The 15,017-nt window shown below is 40.2% G+C and overlaps 1 protein-coding gene across 4 annotated transcripts in view; it reads right to left on the minus strand.

The window, feature by feature from the left end:
- Positions 1–15,017, minus strand: part of SH3KBP1 (SH3 domain containing kinase binding protein 1) — a 215,703-nt gene that overhangs the window by 141,415 nt on the left and 59,271 nt on the right. For all 4 annotated transcript variants that reach the window (XM_052673762.1, XM_052673761.1, XM_052673760.1 and 1 more), the window contains one exon: positions 487–610. In XM_052673762.1, coding sequence (XP_052529722.1) covers positions 487–610 — 124 coding nt within the window. The remainder of the gene's footprint in view (positions 1–486; positions 611–15,017) is intronic.

Below are 15,017 nucleotides of genomic sequence, written 5' to 3' on the forward strand. Positions count from 1 at the left end.
AGTGTGATCTGAAATACAAGACAGCGGTAGACAATTCCCAGGAAACGAATGTGTTAAGCTTTCCATTTTCCACATTGTCTTTTTTTTTTTCTTTTAACATTCTCTGTCCCAGATAAAACATGAATACCTCAATATGACATAACCTGAATGACACAACTATGCAAAAAGCTTCACATATGCAAGCTGTCAGTTCATTACTTTAATAAGCTTTAATAATCTGTTCATATTGCTTTTCTTAATTAAATGTATCTAGGAGGGATTTCTGTTAAGAAGAACGGGATGCCTGTGAAAATTAATGTGGAAATACTGGACATAATACATGCATCTGTATGCCATTCTAGAGGAGAATGAGAAAATTTTAATATTCTTGCTATGCCATTACACTTAAATAAACTTTAGCTTTAGTTTTATAAACAAGGAAAGGTTACATTTCATTCTTTTAATGGTCTGAATGCAATTCTGCATTTAAGATTCTGTATACTTTACCTTTTCTGTTGGTTCTAATAATTGTCTCAGACAACAGTAAAGAGCTTCCATTGCAAATTTCATTTATAGGCTTCTCTGGTGGTTTGTTGGCAGTATTTTCTTTCTTCATGTCCTTCTTTATTTCCTGCATAAGGAAAGGCAGGTGGAGAGGGAGAAGAAAAAGAAGTAAAAAAAAAAAAAAAAAAAAAAAAAAAAGAGGTATTACAGAATATTCTAAATCTTAAGCTCCCATGATTTCTTATAACTTCTGTGTGTACACCATCTATTCTAACGCTTCCCCAAAGAATCTATAGAAGTAGCAATGTCACAAAATGGAAGTCATTTTCAGTAACTCTTCCAACCGATACTTTTTTTTTTATTCTTAAAAGGGGCTAATTCCTTATTTAGGCATGGAAACTGTAGGACAGCTTTGCAGTTCCATTACTAAAGATTACCAAAGCTGACTAGTGAAAAAAAATTCTGTTTATCCACTCATTAGCTGTACATTTGACACACAGGACAGAACGTGGTTCAGTGTTCCTTCTGCACAGACAGCTAAGTCTGCTTCCCCTATGTCAAGAAGCCCACAGAAACAACAACCACGGCAGGAAGAAAAATATTAAATAGGAAAATATGACAAATGTTTCCATAATTGGCAGAAGCATATAGAGCTGCTGTCAGAGCTGTTGCTAACCCTAGCACATTTTGCAACTGACAGCCTTTTAAGGTGATCATCCTCTTTGGCAGCACACAGAAAACATGTGGTGGAGCAAAGCTTCATGAAAGTAAACCCGTGGACAGGGAACTGTCACATCAAAGAGGGTAGGCCATTTGTCTATTAACCACCATCTACCAAAAAAAATAAAATCACAAGAAAATTTAGGCTTTGGCTCCAAGCTTTGCCCTAGGTCAGGAGGGGAGGACTCTTGTGTTCTTTGCTCCATCCTCCAGCTCCAAGCAGGGAGAGCAGCCATCTTGGGTCAGACCAGGCTGCTCGTAGCTTTGGTCAGGTCTTAAAAAATGTCCAAAGACAGAAACTGCACAATTGCACAAGCAACCTCCTCCACTGCTTGATGGATTGTGAAGAACATGTTCCCTATGCCCAGCTTGAACCTTGCTTTTTGTCTGCTCCCCGGATCATGCCCAGCAGAACTTGCTCCAGTCTACTGATATTTTTTCTGGTACTGATGAAATCAAAAGTGGTTGCTCTTCTCTGGATGTAGAGCAATGTGCCAGGTAAAGGAAAATACCAATTCTCTCAATCTGCAGGTTGTGAGTCTGTTACGTAGCCCAGGAAACTGCTGGCAATGTTTGATGCCAAGGCACAAGACTGGCTCCTGTTCAGCAGGATCCACAGGCCCTTTTCAGCTGAGCTACTCTCAAACCCACAGGGCTCCAGTCTGTATCCAGAGATTCCTATTTTCCAGGGGCAGGAGGGCATTTGCCCTTTCCGGGATTCTTCAGGGTCCCTCTGGACAGCAGTTCTGACTTCAAGCATGTCAACTGACCCTCTCTATTTCATGTAATTTGCAAATTCAATGAAATCCTCTCCATTGAACAGACATTAGAGACAGGTGGTGGCTTTGGACAGACTCCTCCCTCAGTAAAATGAAAACTTCGACCCTGAGAGCTGTCCTTCAACTCTTACATATTTGCTGCCCTCCTGTACATCACAGTACAGCAGCAACCTCTATCATCCCACACAGCATGATGGATCTCCTTCAGGTTTTCACCATATTAGTCATTAGGAAACACTTTCTTACCATGAGGGTGGTTAGACACTAGAATAGGCTTCCTAGTAAGGTGGTTGATGCTTTAAGCCCAGTGTTCAAGAGGCATTTGGACAATGCCCTCAATAACATGCTTTAACCTTTGGTTAGCCCTGACGTGGTCAGACAGTTCCCTTCCAACTTAACCATCCTATTCCATTCTGAATAGGACTTTTGCACTGCTTCTTGGTGGTATTTTGATTACAGCAAATACAGTTGCTCTCTGACTAGCTACAACTCCAACCCTCTATGGGCCAATATGCTCTTAAGTAGGCCAATGGGGACTGGACAGGTACTGCAGGACATCCACATCATGCTGAAATCTCCTCCAAGCCACATAGCAAGAACAACTTGTAGTGATACAAGACAGAGCAAAGTCAGTGACCTTGAAAGCCCTTTCCAGAATTATGTTCACCAAATATCCATGCAGAGCCCTGCATGGCCTGCCCACAGACAGGTACACTTTCACAGAGCCAATAGCTTCAGAAGTACCTCAAAACCTCTTCTCTGGTACCCTTTTATACTGGATTCTGAGGCAGTGCCCAGTATAAACTTCATGAGTCGAAACGCTGCATTTTTCCTAGCCCAAGCAAAGATAATTGCAGGTTATTAGATCATTTTCCAGAGCTATTCCTTGGGAACTCCTGAAGTAAGCAACCTCACATTTCAACCACTAAATTTAAATCAGATTCTCCGATGCCACAAGCAGTCTCCACAGATTCAGTCTCCATCTCCTGTGTATGTGGGTTTTAGAGTGATTTCAACATGATGAACAGTTCTTTCTGGTATGAAAGATCTTTTCTAATTGTATCCCAAACCATTATAAATCACAGAAAAATATTAAGTCAATCTCAATAAGCTTGTGAGCTTTAGAATACTACAGTATTGACTGTGATAAAACTCCACCAGGTAGCAAAATTTAACACAATACCTGTATATCTGTGCCCTATTAAATGACCATTTCAAATTAGGAAATCTAGACATTAAGAACTTTCCTCTTTTCATAAGTATTTTCAAAAACTGTTACTCATTGACAGAGCAGCCTTCATGCCTTGTCAAGCTGGGGAGAAAAACAAAATGGGAATATAATAGTTGTCAAGGAGAAAAGTCTTTGGCCCACCCGTAACTTCTCATCTTCTTTTTAGGATTTAGCTTTGGTTTCAGAATTTCATCACCCATTACCTTTTGAGGAAAAAGTCTTATCTGTGTGCCTAGCACGCTGAAGTTCGTGCTCATCTATCAAAACGTTTCCTTTAATTTACAGTAAGTTCTTGAATCATGCCACTCACAAGAGTTACAGTCAATGTTTCTTTCAGAAAGTACTTGATAACAAAGTCCAAGAACTTCTGCCATGTTCACTACATGAAAGCTTCAAGACTTTTTTTTTTTTTTTTTTTTTTTTACAGTTCTGACCTTTACAGGAAATTCAACCGAAGTTATTTGAGGAAATTGCTGCAACCCTTTCCATGACAGTAAGTGCAATGAAATGCTGTTCTATGCTGATGTAAATATGAAATGTTTCATCCAGCCATTCATTCCCCATATTTTTTGGGAGCCATGAAAAGTTATGAGAAAAATCACTACAATACTTCAAAGTGACTTACATACGACTTTTGCATGCAAGGAGATTCTATATTCTGCAGGTGAGAGGTTTAATCAGAATCACTCAAAACTTCTTGAAAACAAAACACATTCATACTGAGAGTTAAAAGCTGAAAAATAATGAGGCTTTCACAACTCGAGCTTTTACAGCCTGTACATTGCTTGAAGCCAAATATGGGAGTAGGATTAAGAACTCAGAATCATGTGCCGCCCATGGGAAAACTGCACAACACGTTCAAATTATCAAAAGATGACAATGGAAATGTCAGAAGCATTCTGACCCCTCTAAGATTCAGTGTGCAATGCCAGATCTTGAGAAGGCTTTTCCTTTTATCTCTTCTCTCAGAAACCACGCTTTACACTTCAAGAGACAACTGCCACCACAATTTCCTGCAAAAAACATTCTGCAACTTCAAAGAGTATACAAATTCCATTACCCATTTATACTGAAACCTCAGAATACAACTCTGCAATTGCTGAATGCTGCAATGTTCAGTCTTCCCAAGTCATTTTCTTTGATACTGTCACTAGTTAAGAGGTACTGAGTAATTATAAATGTACTTATATATAAAGGTAATTCCAATATCGAGAAAACTCTCATAGTTTTACTACAAAATAAACAATGTAGCTGGAACAAACCTTCCTAGCAACTGAACTAGCATCAATGTGAAAATTGTTTTCAATCAGAAACATGGTGGCAGCACTAAAATTCAGCACAAGTCTTGAACTCTATGAACAGCAAAATTATTACTCTATCCTGGGCTGCATCAAAAGAAATGTGGCCAGCAAGTCAGGGGTGGTAATCTCGCCCCCCTACTCTGTGCTGGTGAGACCTCACCTGGCGTACTGCGATGTGGAGACCTCAGTACAGGAGAGACACGGACCTGTTGGAGCACATCCAGAGGAGGGCTACAAAAATGATCCAAGGGATGGAACAACTGCTGTATGAGGACAGGCTGAAAGAGCTGGGGCTGTTCAGCCTGGAGAAGAGAAGGCTCTGGGGAGGCTGGACAGCAGCCTTTCAGTATCTACAGGGGAGCTATAGGGAAGAAAGAGACAGACCCTGTAGCAGGGTCCCGTGTGACAGGACAAAGGGAAGTGGTTTCTAACAAAAAGATGGGATATTTAGATCAGATATAATTTTTTTTTTTTTTTCTTTTTTACAATGAAGGTGGTGAGGCACAGGTTGCCCAAAGTTGTGGTGGGTGCCCCATTCCTGAAGACACAGAAGGTCAGGCTGGGCAGTGCTCTGAGCACCCTGATCGAGCTGTAGGTTTCCCTGCCCACTGCAATGGAGTTGGACTAGATGGTCTTTAAGTGTCCCTTCCAGTTGCTATGATTCTGTCATTCTGTGATCTAAACTTAAAAGCAACCAAAGTAATGCTCTTGAACTAATAAGCAACAGTTCCCTACTGCGGGATTCCATATCCTCCCTCCTCTTTCACTGTCTGCTTACCCCTAGTTTATAGCAAACACTTGCCCAGATGCCTATCAAGCATGTGACAATCTTTAAATAAAGCTCCTGAGCCTCCTGCCTGTGCTAGTACCACCTCGTTCTGGGGTTATTTGTAAACCACAGCCTCCTAAGCCTCTCTCAATGAGTTCTTTGGTTTCTGCATCTTACCTTCAAAATCAAGTCTATTTCTGTGGCTCACATGATTTCTATCTGATTTAGGGCCTGATGCAGAAAAGCATTATTTGTTGACTGAGCTTTACAGGCCAAACAGCCTCTCCACTCCAACAGCAGCAGTATGTAGAACAAAACATATTAAGGATAAAAGCTCTGACATGCCTTGCCCTCCTTTTTGTCTTGTTGCATCACATAAAAAATAGGCCAGCTTTTGTTTTACTCCTTCCTGGTACAAATAAACTCGTGAAGCCCATCCACCCACAGTCAGAAGTCTATCCTACAAATTGATTATTACAAGCAGTGTATGCTACCCTAACTGCAAGCCTGCTGTGCCAGAGAAGGCAGAGTAAAACCAGTTTCTTCTTCAACTGCTGGTGAATTCTCAGTGACCAACATCCTTGTTTAACACAGATGAAGATGGCAGTGTTAAGGTGCCCTTCCAAGAGCAGCTCCCAGGAGACTCTGACCTTCCACACTCCAATCTCTCTGTTCCTCCCCTATACATAATTGCTGAGTACATTGCAGCACACCAAATGCCCTCTTTTTAAACAGTCTCCACATTCTTCCTTTTCTGAAACAGCTTTGTTACATCTTTCATATTTTCTTCTGATAATTAAAGATCTTTTGGATAGGATATGCACTTGCATATGCAGAAAGCCTTGTGCTTTTAGAAAGCTGAGTGCATATTTTATAATAAACAAAACTCAAATTTGTCAAGCCTTATGCAATCCTTCTGCTCTGGTTTTATACGAATACGAGGTTTTATCCTGCATCCATTCATGTCAAGACAATATCCTTGTTCCGTGCTGTTAGCCTCAGTCATCATTCTTCTTTTCAAAAGGAGACAGCTCATATTCTCATTTACCATTTATTTCAGAAGTTACCAGGAAAAAAAAAAGAATAAAAGGGGAAAAAAAAAGAGGATGAGAAACAGCAAGGAATAAAGTGGGAAGCATATGTTAACAAATGTGTACCAAATAATTAGTAATTAATTACAACTACAAAAAATACAAAAAATAAATAAGATAAGCATGCAATGCTGGGTGTTGGACCCCAAGCCCCACCCTAACCCCAGTGCTGTCACTCTGAGCAATGCAAAGTGGTCCAGGCCCAATGCTCTGTTCCAAGTCTTCTCTATCATGTACTCCAATGGCATCTACAGATGCTGCACCACAGAGGAAAAATACCAAGTGCTTATTTCCAAGATGTTACAGTCCAGGTGGAAGAAAAAGTACAACTGGTTAACAGAAACAGCAGCTGGCAGGAAGCATAGAGAAGCAGAACTGATCTGCACGGGCCAGGTGCATAAGCACTCAGCAGCATTTTGTAAGTGCTGCAATAAGACACCTTTAAAGAAGACTTTGAAAGAGAGTAAGTTTGCAGATTTTCATATGCAGGCTCCCCAGGGAGCTGAAAAGTATAAAAGCAGAAGCTTGTTGTAAATTTATTTACTTAAGAGGTGCAGAAGACAGAAACTGTAAACAGAACAGGGGCACAGAATCCAACCATGCATGGGTGAAGCACTGTGAATCAGAATGCCTTAGGTTGGAAGGAAGCTCAAGGCCCATCCAGCCCCAGCCCCAGCCCCTGCCACGGGCAGGGCTGCCCCCACCAGCTCAGCTGCCCAGGGCCCCATCCAACCTGGCCTTTAGTGCCTCCAGGGATGGGGCACCACAGCTTCTCTGGACAGCTGTGCCAGCACCTCATTGCCCTCTGCAAAAAGAATTTCTTCCTAATGTCTAATCTAAATCTTCCCTCTTAGTTTAAAGCCATTCCTCCTTGTCCTGTCACAATCAGACAGTGAAGATGGTGACCAAAAGATTCTGAAACCTAAACAAGATATGAGTTTTGCATTTTTGAAATCTTACAGAGGTTACAACTGCCTCTGTACAGACTTGTACCCTTAACAAGGTGCAAAAGAGACTGTACAGCTGAAGCAGGTTTTGTAATCTGCAGGTGAACTGGAAGCGATATCCTTAGTTCATACTGTCATTAAGCAGACTGCTAGCACCTACCAGTGAACCCTGCAGCACACACACTCCTCCCCTGCTTTCAGTCTGGGGCAGAGAATTTTTTCTGTTTTACATATTCAGTGGTCTTTGTAAGTAGTGGGGCTCAGGGCACACAAGGCAATGCTGCGGCAAGAACCGCCATGGGGAAGATGCTTGGCAAGCTGCTTCCCACTTGGCAGCCTGTTCCTCCTCCTGCACTTCCATAATCTTTGTGACAGTGGAAGGTCTGCCAGACTTTCATCAGCTTGGATCTTCTGTCTTTCAGCTGTGTTTGGCAACAACAGAGCCCAATACGCGTGTTTCAGCTGCCCAGTGGTCTCAAAACAAACATGCATCTGTATATGTGCTTAGAAACATGCATGTGCTCAGTGTATCTGTGTGCACAGCATGGAGACACAAGTGCAGTGTGCCTCCACTCCAGTCCAGCTCCAGAGGACAGAAGTTATTCAAGTAATTCCATTTTTTAACAGAATTACATTTATTCTCATAAAGATTCCATTTTCATTGAAATACCAAAAGTATCACTGCTTTCATAGAATCATAGAATGGCTTGGGCTGGAAGGGATCACGAGGATCTTGAAGCTCCAACCCCCCCACCACAAGCAGGGCTAACAACCTCCACATTTGGTACTAAGCAGGCTGCCCAGGGCCCCATCCAACCTGGCCTTGGACACCTACAGGGACGGGGCATCCACAGCCTCTCTGGGCAGCCTGTTCCAGCATCTCACCACTCTCTCTGTAAAGAACATTCCCTTGACATCCAACCTAAATCTTTCTTCCCTCAACTTAAAACCATCTCCCTTTGTCCTGCTGTTATCCACCCTTTCAAAGAGTTGATTCCCCTCCTTTTTGTAGGCTCCCTTTAGGTACTGAAAGGCTGCAATGAGGTCACCCCGCTGCCTTCTTTTCTCCAGGCTGAACAAGCCCAGCTCCCTCAGCCTGTATTTGCAGGGGAGGTGCTCCAGCCCCTCTGATAATCTTCACAGCCCTTTGCTAGGATATACATTGTCATTTCTCATTCCTTCAGAGTGAGACATGCCAAAAGTTTGCATGTTAATATTGCTCCCCACCCCAGATACCTGGTCCTATGAAAAAGGCTTGCTGTTACAGGTTACAGTTTTAGATTGATATTTCTTGCTGTATATCTGCTGTCAGCATAAAAAGTCCTGTGCATATCAACCTGTAAAGCAAAGCTGATAAGGTATACAAGATAATATTTGAATCCATGAATTTCCAAGTTTGTATCTCTATTCTTTCTCCCCCTTCTTACAACCACACAATCTCAAGTAGATAAACCAGTACAGAGTAAGAGACAACACACATTCTTAGAAAGAAGCCATAGTAGACATTATCACAAAATGTAACGTGTTGCATAACCAGATAAAACATCTCTGTAACACAGATTCAGAGACAAAGTAGCACAAATCCCTTGTTCAGAATCCTATCACACACCAGATGATCCTTAACAGCAGGATTTTCTAATGAGAACATTAACTGACTCATTCAATTGGGCCCTGCATTCTCTGTTTAAAATCATGTGGAAGATTCTTTTTTCTATGAAAGGATTTATCTTCTCTAAATGAGGAGGGTGGGGGGGGAAAGAACAAAAGTTGCTGTATTCTGTTTTTGTGTAGCACAGCTGCAGAATATTTCAAATTTTCATTTCAGCCCCGCTTTAAAAAAAAGCACTGGTGATGGTCCAAACAGCCATTTTTCTCTCCAACTAACACATCATACAAATTCCTACAGAATTTTCTAATCACACAGTTCTATGCTCCAGGATAAAGAACTGTGCCATGAAACCCATTGCACAAATTACACTGATTGTTATTGTTCTTCCATAGACCTGTCTTTCTGTTCGATCAGCTCAACTCCTCGACCCTCGAAGGGTGTTATAAAGGCTCTACAGAGAAGTCCACTGAACCTAGACAGATAGGGCAGGCACTGTGTAATTCCAGTACATAAAAAATTACAACCTAGACTTCAGAAGATGCATCGGTATTTTAGAAGTCAGACAAGCTGACTTTTTTCAAGGGAAAAAAGGGTTCATGAAAATATTTATCTGGAAAGATAGCTACAGTGTTATGAGATTTTTAGGGTTCTGTTTGTTTGTGTAATCAGTTGTATGAAAGTTAGCAAGCATTAATGAAATAAGATCCTGGATTAAATCAGGGTTAATGAGATCAGGAGCAGACACATCATTATTCCAATCACATACCATGTGAGCAGCACGCGCTGCCAGACTTGTAAATCAGATATTAGAATTTAGCACTCTTCTTTCTGCAGTCTGACAGCTTAGGGCTAGAGGTCTCCTCATAAATATTGCTGGCATACACCTGCCACAGCTTCACAAGAAAACTATTATGGTTTCAGTTTTTCCAAGTGATAAGCACCAGCAATTTCAAGAGGGTATAGATGGCAGAGGTAGTTCCTCAGTACTTCTGACAGCCATGTTCCTCAAGTCTTGCAACCCTTGTAGGCTGTCACGCCTAATTTGTTATTTAATTGTTTCCCTTCTTAATCTGGCCTTGCCTCCTGCAAACATTCAGCAGGTACAGGTTAACTCATGTGTGTTTGGAACAGGGCCAGACCCCTGGCAAATTCCTTTTTTGTCTAGTACAGCCTTCTGACTTCCAACACATTGCAGATATGCTGATCTCTAGTGGCTTTTCTCTTTCCAGTATGTCTGGTATGCAAAGACTAAATAGGTCTGTTCTAATAAAAAAAGAAACTGAAAAGAGCAAGATTTTTAATGACCTCCATTAAAAAGTGTCCCAGAGCCACAGAAATCCTTTTACAAGAAGCGGGTCACGTGCTTCTTCAGAGCTAACAGGCTTAACCCTGAAGACTTAATATTTAGTGAAGAATCCTATTCATAGAAGCCTAAGAGTTGAGAAAACTGATCCAAACCTTAAAAATTTAGTCTCAAAAGTTTCCTGGCTAACATAGAGGAACACAGCAGCTGTCAAGCCCGCTACACATCAGACTATTTTCTCTTAATTGATTGAGTAGGCTGGAAGTCTCTGGATGAAGCAACTCTTTGCAGACCCTCTACATCCTCTGTACGCTTTGTGTGTTCTTTTAGAGATGTGAAAAAAGAGGCAAGCAAGCAAATGGACATGGATGGGTCAATCTATTCAAAGAGAACAATGTCCTGCATTTTGGTCTTATGCAAGGAAAAAGAGGTATAAAAGAATGCAAACAGTAGAAATAACCTTGCTGAACACTGATCCAGAACAGCAAAGAGTGTTGCTTCAAGACTAGAAAAGGTATTCTCAGTGCTAGAACTGCTGAAGAAGTTTGATCTGTGATTGGTATTTGTAGGAGAGGTGCAGTTAAGCATGTCAGATGAGAGGAGAAGATTTGGTGATCATTATCCTCACCTCAGATTACTCAATCCCTTAATTGCTCAATGTTTGCAAAAGAGATTGGCATGTTACCTTTGAAGTAATGCATCATACTGAAACTTACCTTTGCAGTTTCTCAAGCTAGTGTTTACTCTGCCTGGAGGAAACTTTGAACAGTCTTGGATATCAGAGCCACTTAAACTCAACAGCTTGTATTAAAGGAAGAAAATATATAGAGGACATATTATGGTCAAGTCCACATGACAAAAACCGATGCATATCTGCCTAGCACATTCAGCAGAATTCCTGTTTATGGACAAGAACCATGGCATGAGAAAGTACGATCTTTGGATAAGTTTCCTTTGAAGCAGTGACGGGCATTTTGTAATGCTTTCCAAAGCAATGTGTGGTGCCAGTATGCACGCAGCTCACTGCTATTAAAGCAATACAACTCCACAAATAAAGCAGGCAACATAAAAACACAAAATATGTAGTTCTGCTGAGAGGAAAGAAAAGCTTGAAGATGAGTTAAAGATAGTGAACAGACAGCAGATGCATGGAAGTCTTCAAGGATGAAGAAATGGTGCAGCTTGGTAATATATAGCAGCAATCTTTCAATAAAGATAGATTGGAATGCTAGGAATGACTCTTACTGATCTGCCACCTTGAACAGTCAAACACAGACCAAGTCAGCAAGCGCAAAAATGAAGATTTCGTTAATTACAAACTCATATGGAAGTTGTCTTCAAGTATTTTTTCATGTACTTCATACCTAGGTGAAGTTCACACGTAGCTACGACAGTGCCTTAATTCAGCCTTCAGTCCTTTAAAGAGAATTGGCTATTCCTACATTTTGCTGCTGGTCATTTTTCATGTATAGTAGGGGAACAAAGAATAAGACAAGTTTTGCACAGCCAGTTTGACCTGATCAAATTCCTATTTACAGATACCTTCAGACCAAGGCGTTTTCATCAGCACATATTTTAGCATCCATCAGTAAATTTAATTTGGCACAGACTATGAAACATGAGGAAAGAGTTTGTGTGCTCTGTATTTCATGTTTTGCACAGGATGTGAGCAGTGACGAGAGTCACGGCATGTGAGCCCTGTGAGGAGCTGAAGTGCTGGAGCATTGGCCCCCACCCATAACAGGGACAGGGAGGTAGCTGGTGAGCAAATTTATATGGGAAGCACCAACCAGATTTCTAAGTCCTACCAGCTGCAGCAAGCTCTTAAAGCAGCAATTTTAGAGTATGCTAGGTCCTTATAAATCATGTTTATCATTATTACTTACAATCCTTTTTCAAAAAAATCACTCACTTCCTCAGCTAGATAAGCTTTATCTCCCATTTGCTGTGACCAGATCCATTCAAGTGACTCAACAGGAACTGGAAAAAGCCATAAAAAGGCAAAAACAAACAAACAAACAGACTTGAGTCTAATAAGAGCTGTACTGATCAAGTACTGGTAAACTCCATGTTTCCAGAATTTAAAATATTTATTAAATACAAACACAGATGGAAAGGAATTGACTTTCCATTTATTTGCACAGTTAAATACTTGAACAGAACTTTGCACTCCTTAACATGAGTACCACTGATAATTGGAAGTCTCAATAATTTGCCATTTGGATAACAAATAACACATCATGAAAAACTATTTCAGCTTTTCTATTCCCTCTCTTCATCACGTATCACATCCCTCTCTTTATTTATACATACTTGCAGGACTCGGGAAACTGTTAAGGATTCATTTATTTGTCTTAGTTTATCCCTGAAGTTCTTCCTATTCAGAATTTAAATTTTAAAAGCCATTTTCTATGCAAAAAATGCTTCTACGACCAGAAAAATAATGAGTGTCTTAATTTAGGTACTCAGGTTTCCTGGTAGATCTTTAAAATATTTACCCAGGTTTCTGAAGTATACAAGAAAAACTGGAAAAGCATATTACCTTCTTTTCACAAATTATGAGCTCTGTCCTTGCCTTAGGACATTTGCTTTCATACGCTCAAAATTCGTGCAGGTAAAGAACCCTTTGATAAAAATATACCGTCTTCAAACTTAGCCCTTTGCCTTCCACCATCTGAAACTATAGAGGCTACCTGATAGGAAAATAAAAAGTCATTCCTGTTTATAAAAGGAAATGCACATACTGAATTAGATCCAACATTTAATGAAAAAGTCTGAAATTCAAGCCTAGCAAACTGGGAAAAATCCTCCAAACAGCATAGCAGTTGGACTGGGTAATATCCACCTTGTATCTGATGGAGCCTGCTCAGCTTTTTCCCTGAGTGTGATGAGGTACTGTTTATAAAGTCACAGCTGGAATAATGAGAGTAACACTTCCAAAAAGGCTGGTGCCTGGGTTAGGCTGCAAATCAGCCTTTCCACATTTCCTTTGACTACTGGAGAGACCCGAAAACATGCTTACAGCAATCGCTAAGCATGCATTTTAAGAATAAGAGGCAGTGCTGATGAAAGGAAAAGAAAGAGCTTGTCATCAAATCTTACTATTCCTGTAGCTATCAAGATCTCCGAGGAGGGAAAGTGGGAAAAAGTAATGAAAAGGGAAGCTGGAGACTTTGATAAGAGTGTTAATAATCTAGGAGGTTGAACATCCATCCCAGTCAAAGACCTGCTATAGAAAGGGAGACTACTTCTCTCTCTTCCTTGAAAATGAAGTCCATCCAAAGACTCGGCTGCTAAATGCATGTTGCAACACAGCCAGAAGGCAGACAACCCAAATACTGGGTTTAGAACAGCAGAAGCACAAGTCAGCAGACAGAAGTAGACTAAAACCTAATGTGTCACCTACAATTGTTCGATAAACGCAGAGTTCTTGGGGAAAAGCAACTGAATTTGCCAAGTTCTGTGAAAGATACATAAGATAAAAATTGACTGACTAGAGATAAATCATGAACTGCTCCATCGCTCCCTCTGCCCAGTCCCTTTGCTGAATACTGAGTCCTTACTCCTGAAGGACATCTCTAGCACATTGTGACAGCAGCAAATCAAAATCTGCACCAACATTTTCTTGTGAAAAATTATTAGCCTCTGCAAGTTTCTATATGAGGATTTTGAGCGGTAAAAAAAGGAAAACTCAACTCCATTACAGTGTAATATTACAATCTGATAAGAGGCATACTCAGAACATTTTCCTTTTAGGATTACATGAAGGTTATTCTGAATCTGATGCATAGGTAATTTCTGTAAGTGACTACAAAGATACAAGGAGATAAGAAGTAGGTTATTTTTGGTATGCACAAAGGGGAGCTAAAGATCTTCTCAGGGTTACCATTTCAGTAAGCTTACTCTTTGAAAACAATGTTTCTCAACAGACTTTTTCTTTTTCTTTAGTCTGTGCATTTCTTCTATCAGCACAGAAGCCAGTTGCAATTAGACTGCAGTGCACAATAAGTGAATAACTACTTGTGAATAGTTAGATTGCTTTAGGAAAACTAACATTAACATATTATCACCTTTTAAAATGGTGTCACTAATGTAATTTCTCCCTTTTTATAGCACTTTTCCACTTCAGTAGCAGAAATATAGTTCTCCTCAACAGACTTGTAAAATCGCACCTATAAACTGTGTTATGCACCTAACATTTTTTCCTCATATTCAGGAAAATAAATCATTATCCAAATGGAAGGATTTTTAGAAGCATAAGTTGCTGACATAACATTGCTGTGTACATCAACGCAGTGATTCTTACATGATGTAGTCAAAGAGTAGACATGATATTGTGCTGTCCTTCTACATCACATAGATTTACCATCAACCATAGCCACAGGTTTGTTATGTTCTACAGTTTCTCAAGACAGTGAAATTAGACAACTCTGGTCAATTGATCCTCTTAAGTTACATTTAAATTATAAGCAATGTTACAATTAAATTAATTAAATTTTAATAACTAAATTTAAGTTTAACAAAGAAAACAAGCAACAATAATAATAAAGAGAGGAGCTTGGAGCTTCTGCTCTTAAAAATTCAGAGATCTTTCTTGAGCAGAAGAAATCAAACAAAGGCTAAATAAGACTAGATCACCACCCAATTCAAAAACAAACAAAAAAAGGAAGAGACAACACGTATCTACTCAGCCATTCCATTGTAACTTCTAACAAAGCATAAGACAGGCACTGGAAATACATACACAAAGCATCAAGCCTTTTCTCCTCAACTATCCTTTAAAG

This window comes from Tympanuchus pallidicinctus, unplaced genomic scaffold, assembly GCF_026119805.1.
Source record: "Tympanuchus pallidicinctus isolate F22 unplaced genomic scaffold, pur_lepc_1.0 scaffold14, whole genome shotgun sequence".
Classification (NCBI taxonomy): domain Eukaryota; kingdom Metazoa; phylum Chordata; class Aves; order Galliformes; family Phasianidae; genus Tympanuchus; species Tympanuchus pallidicinctus.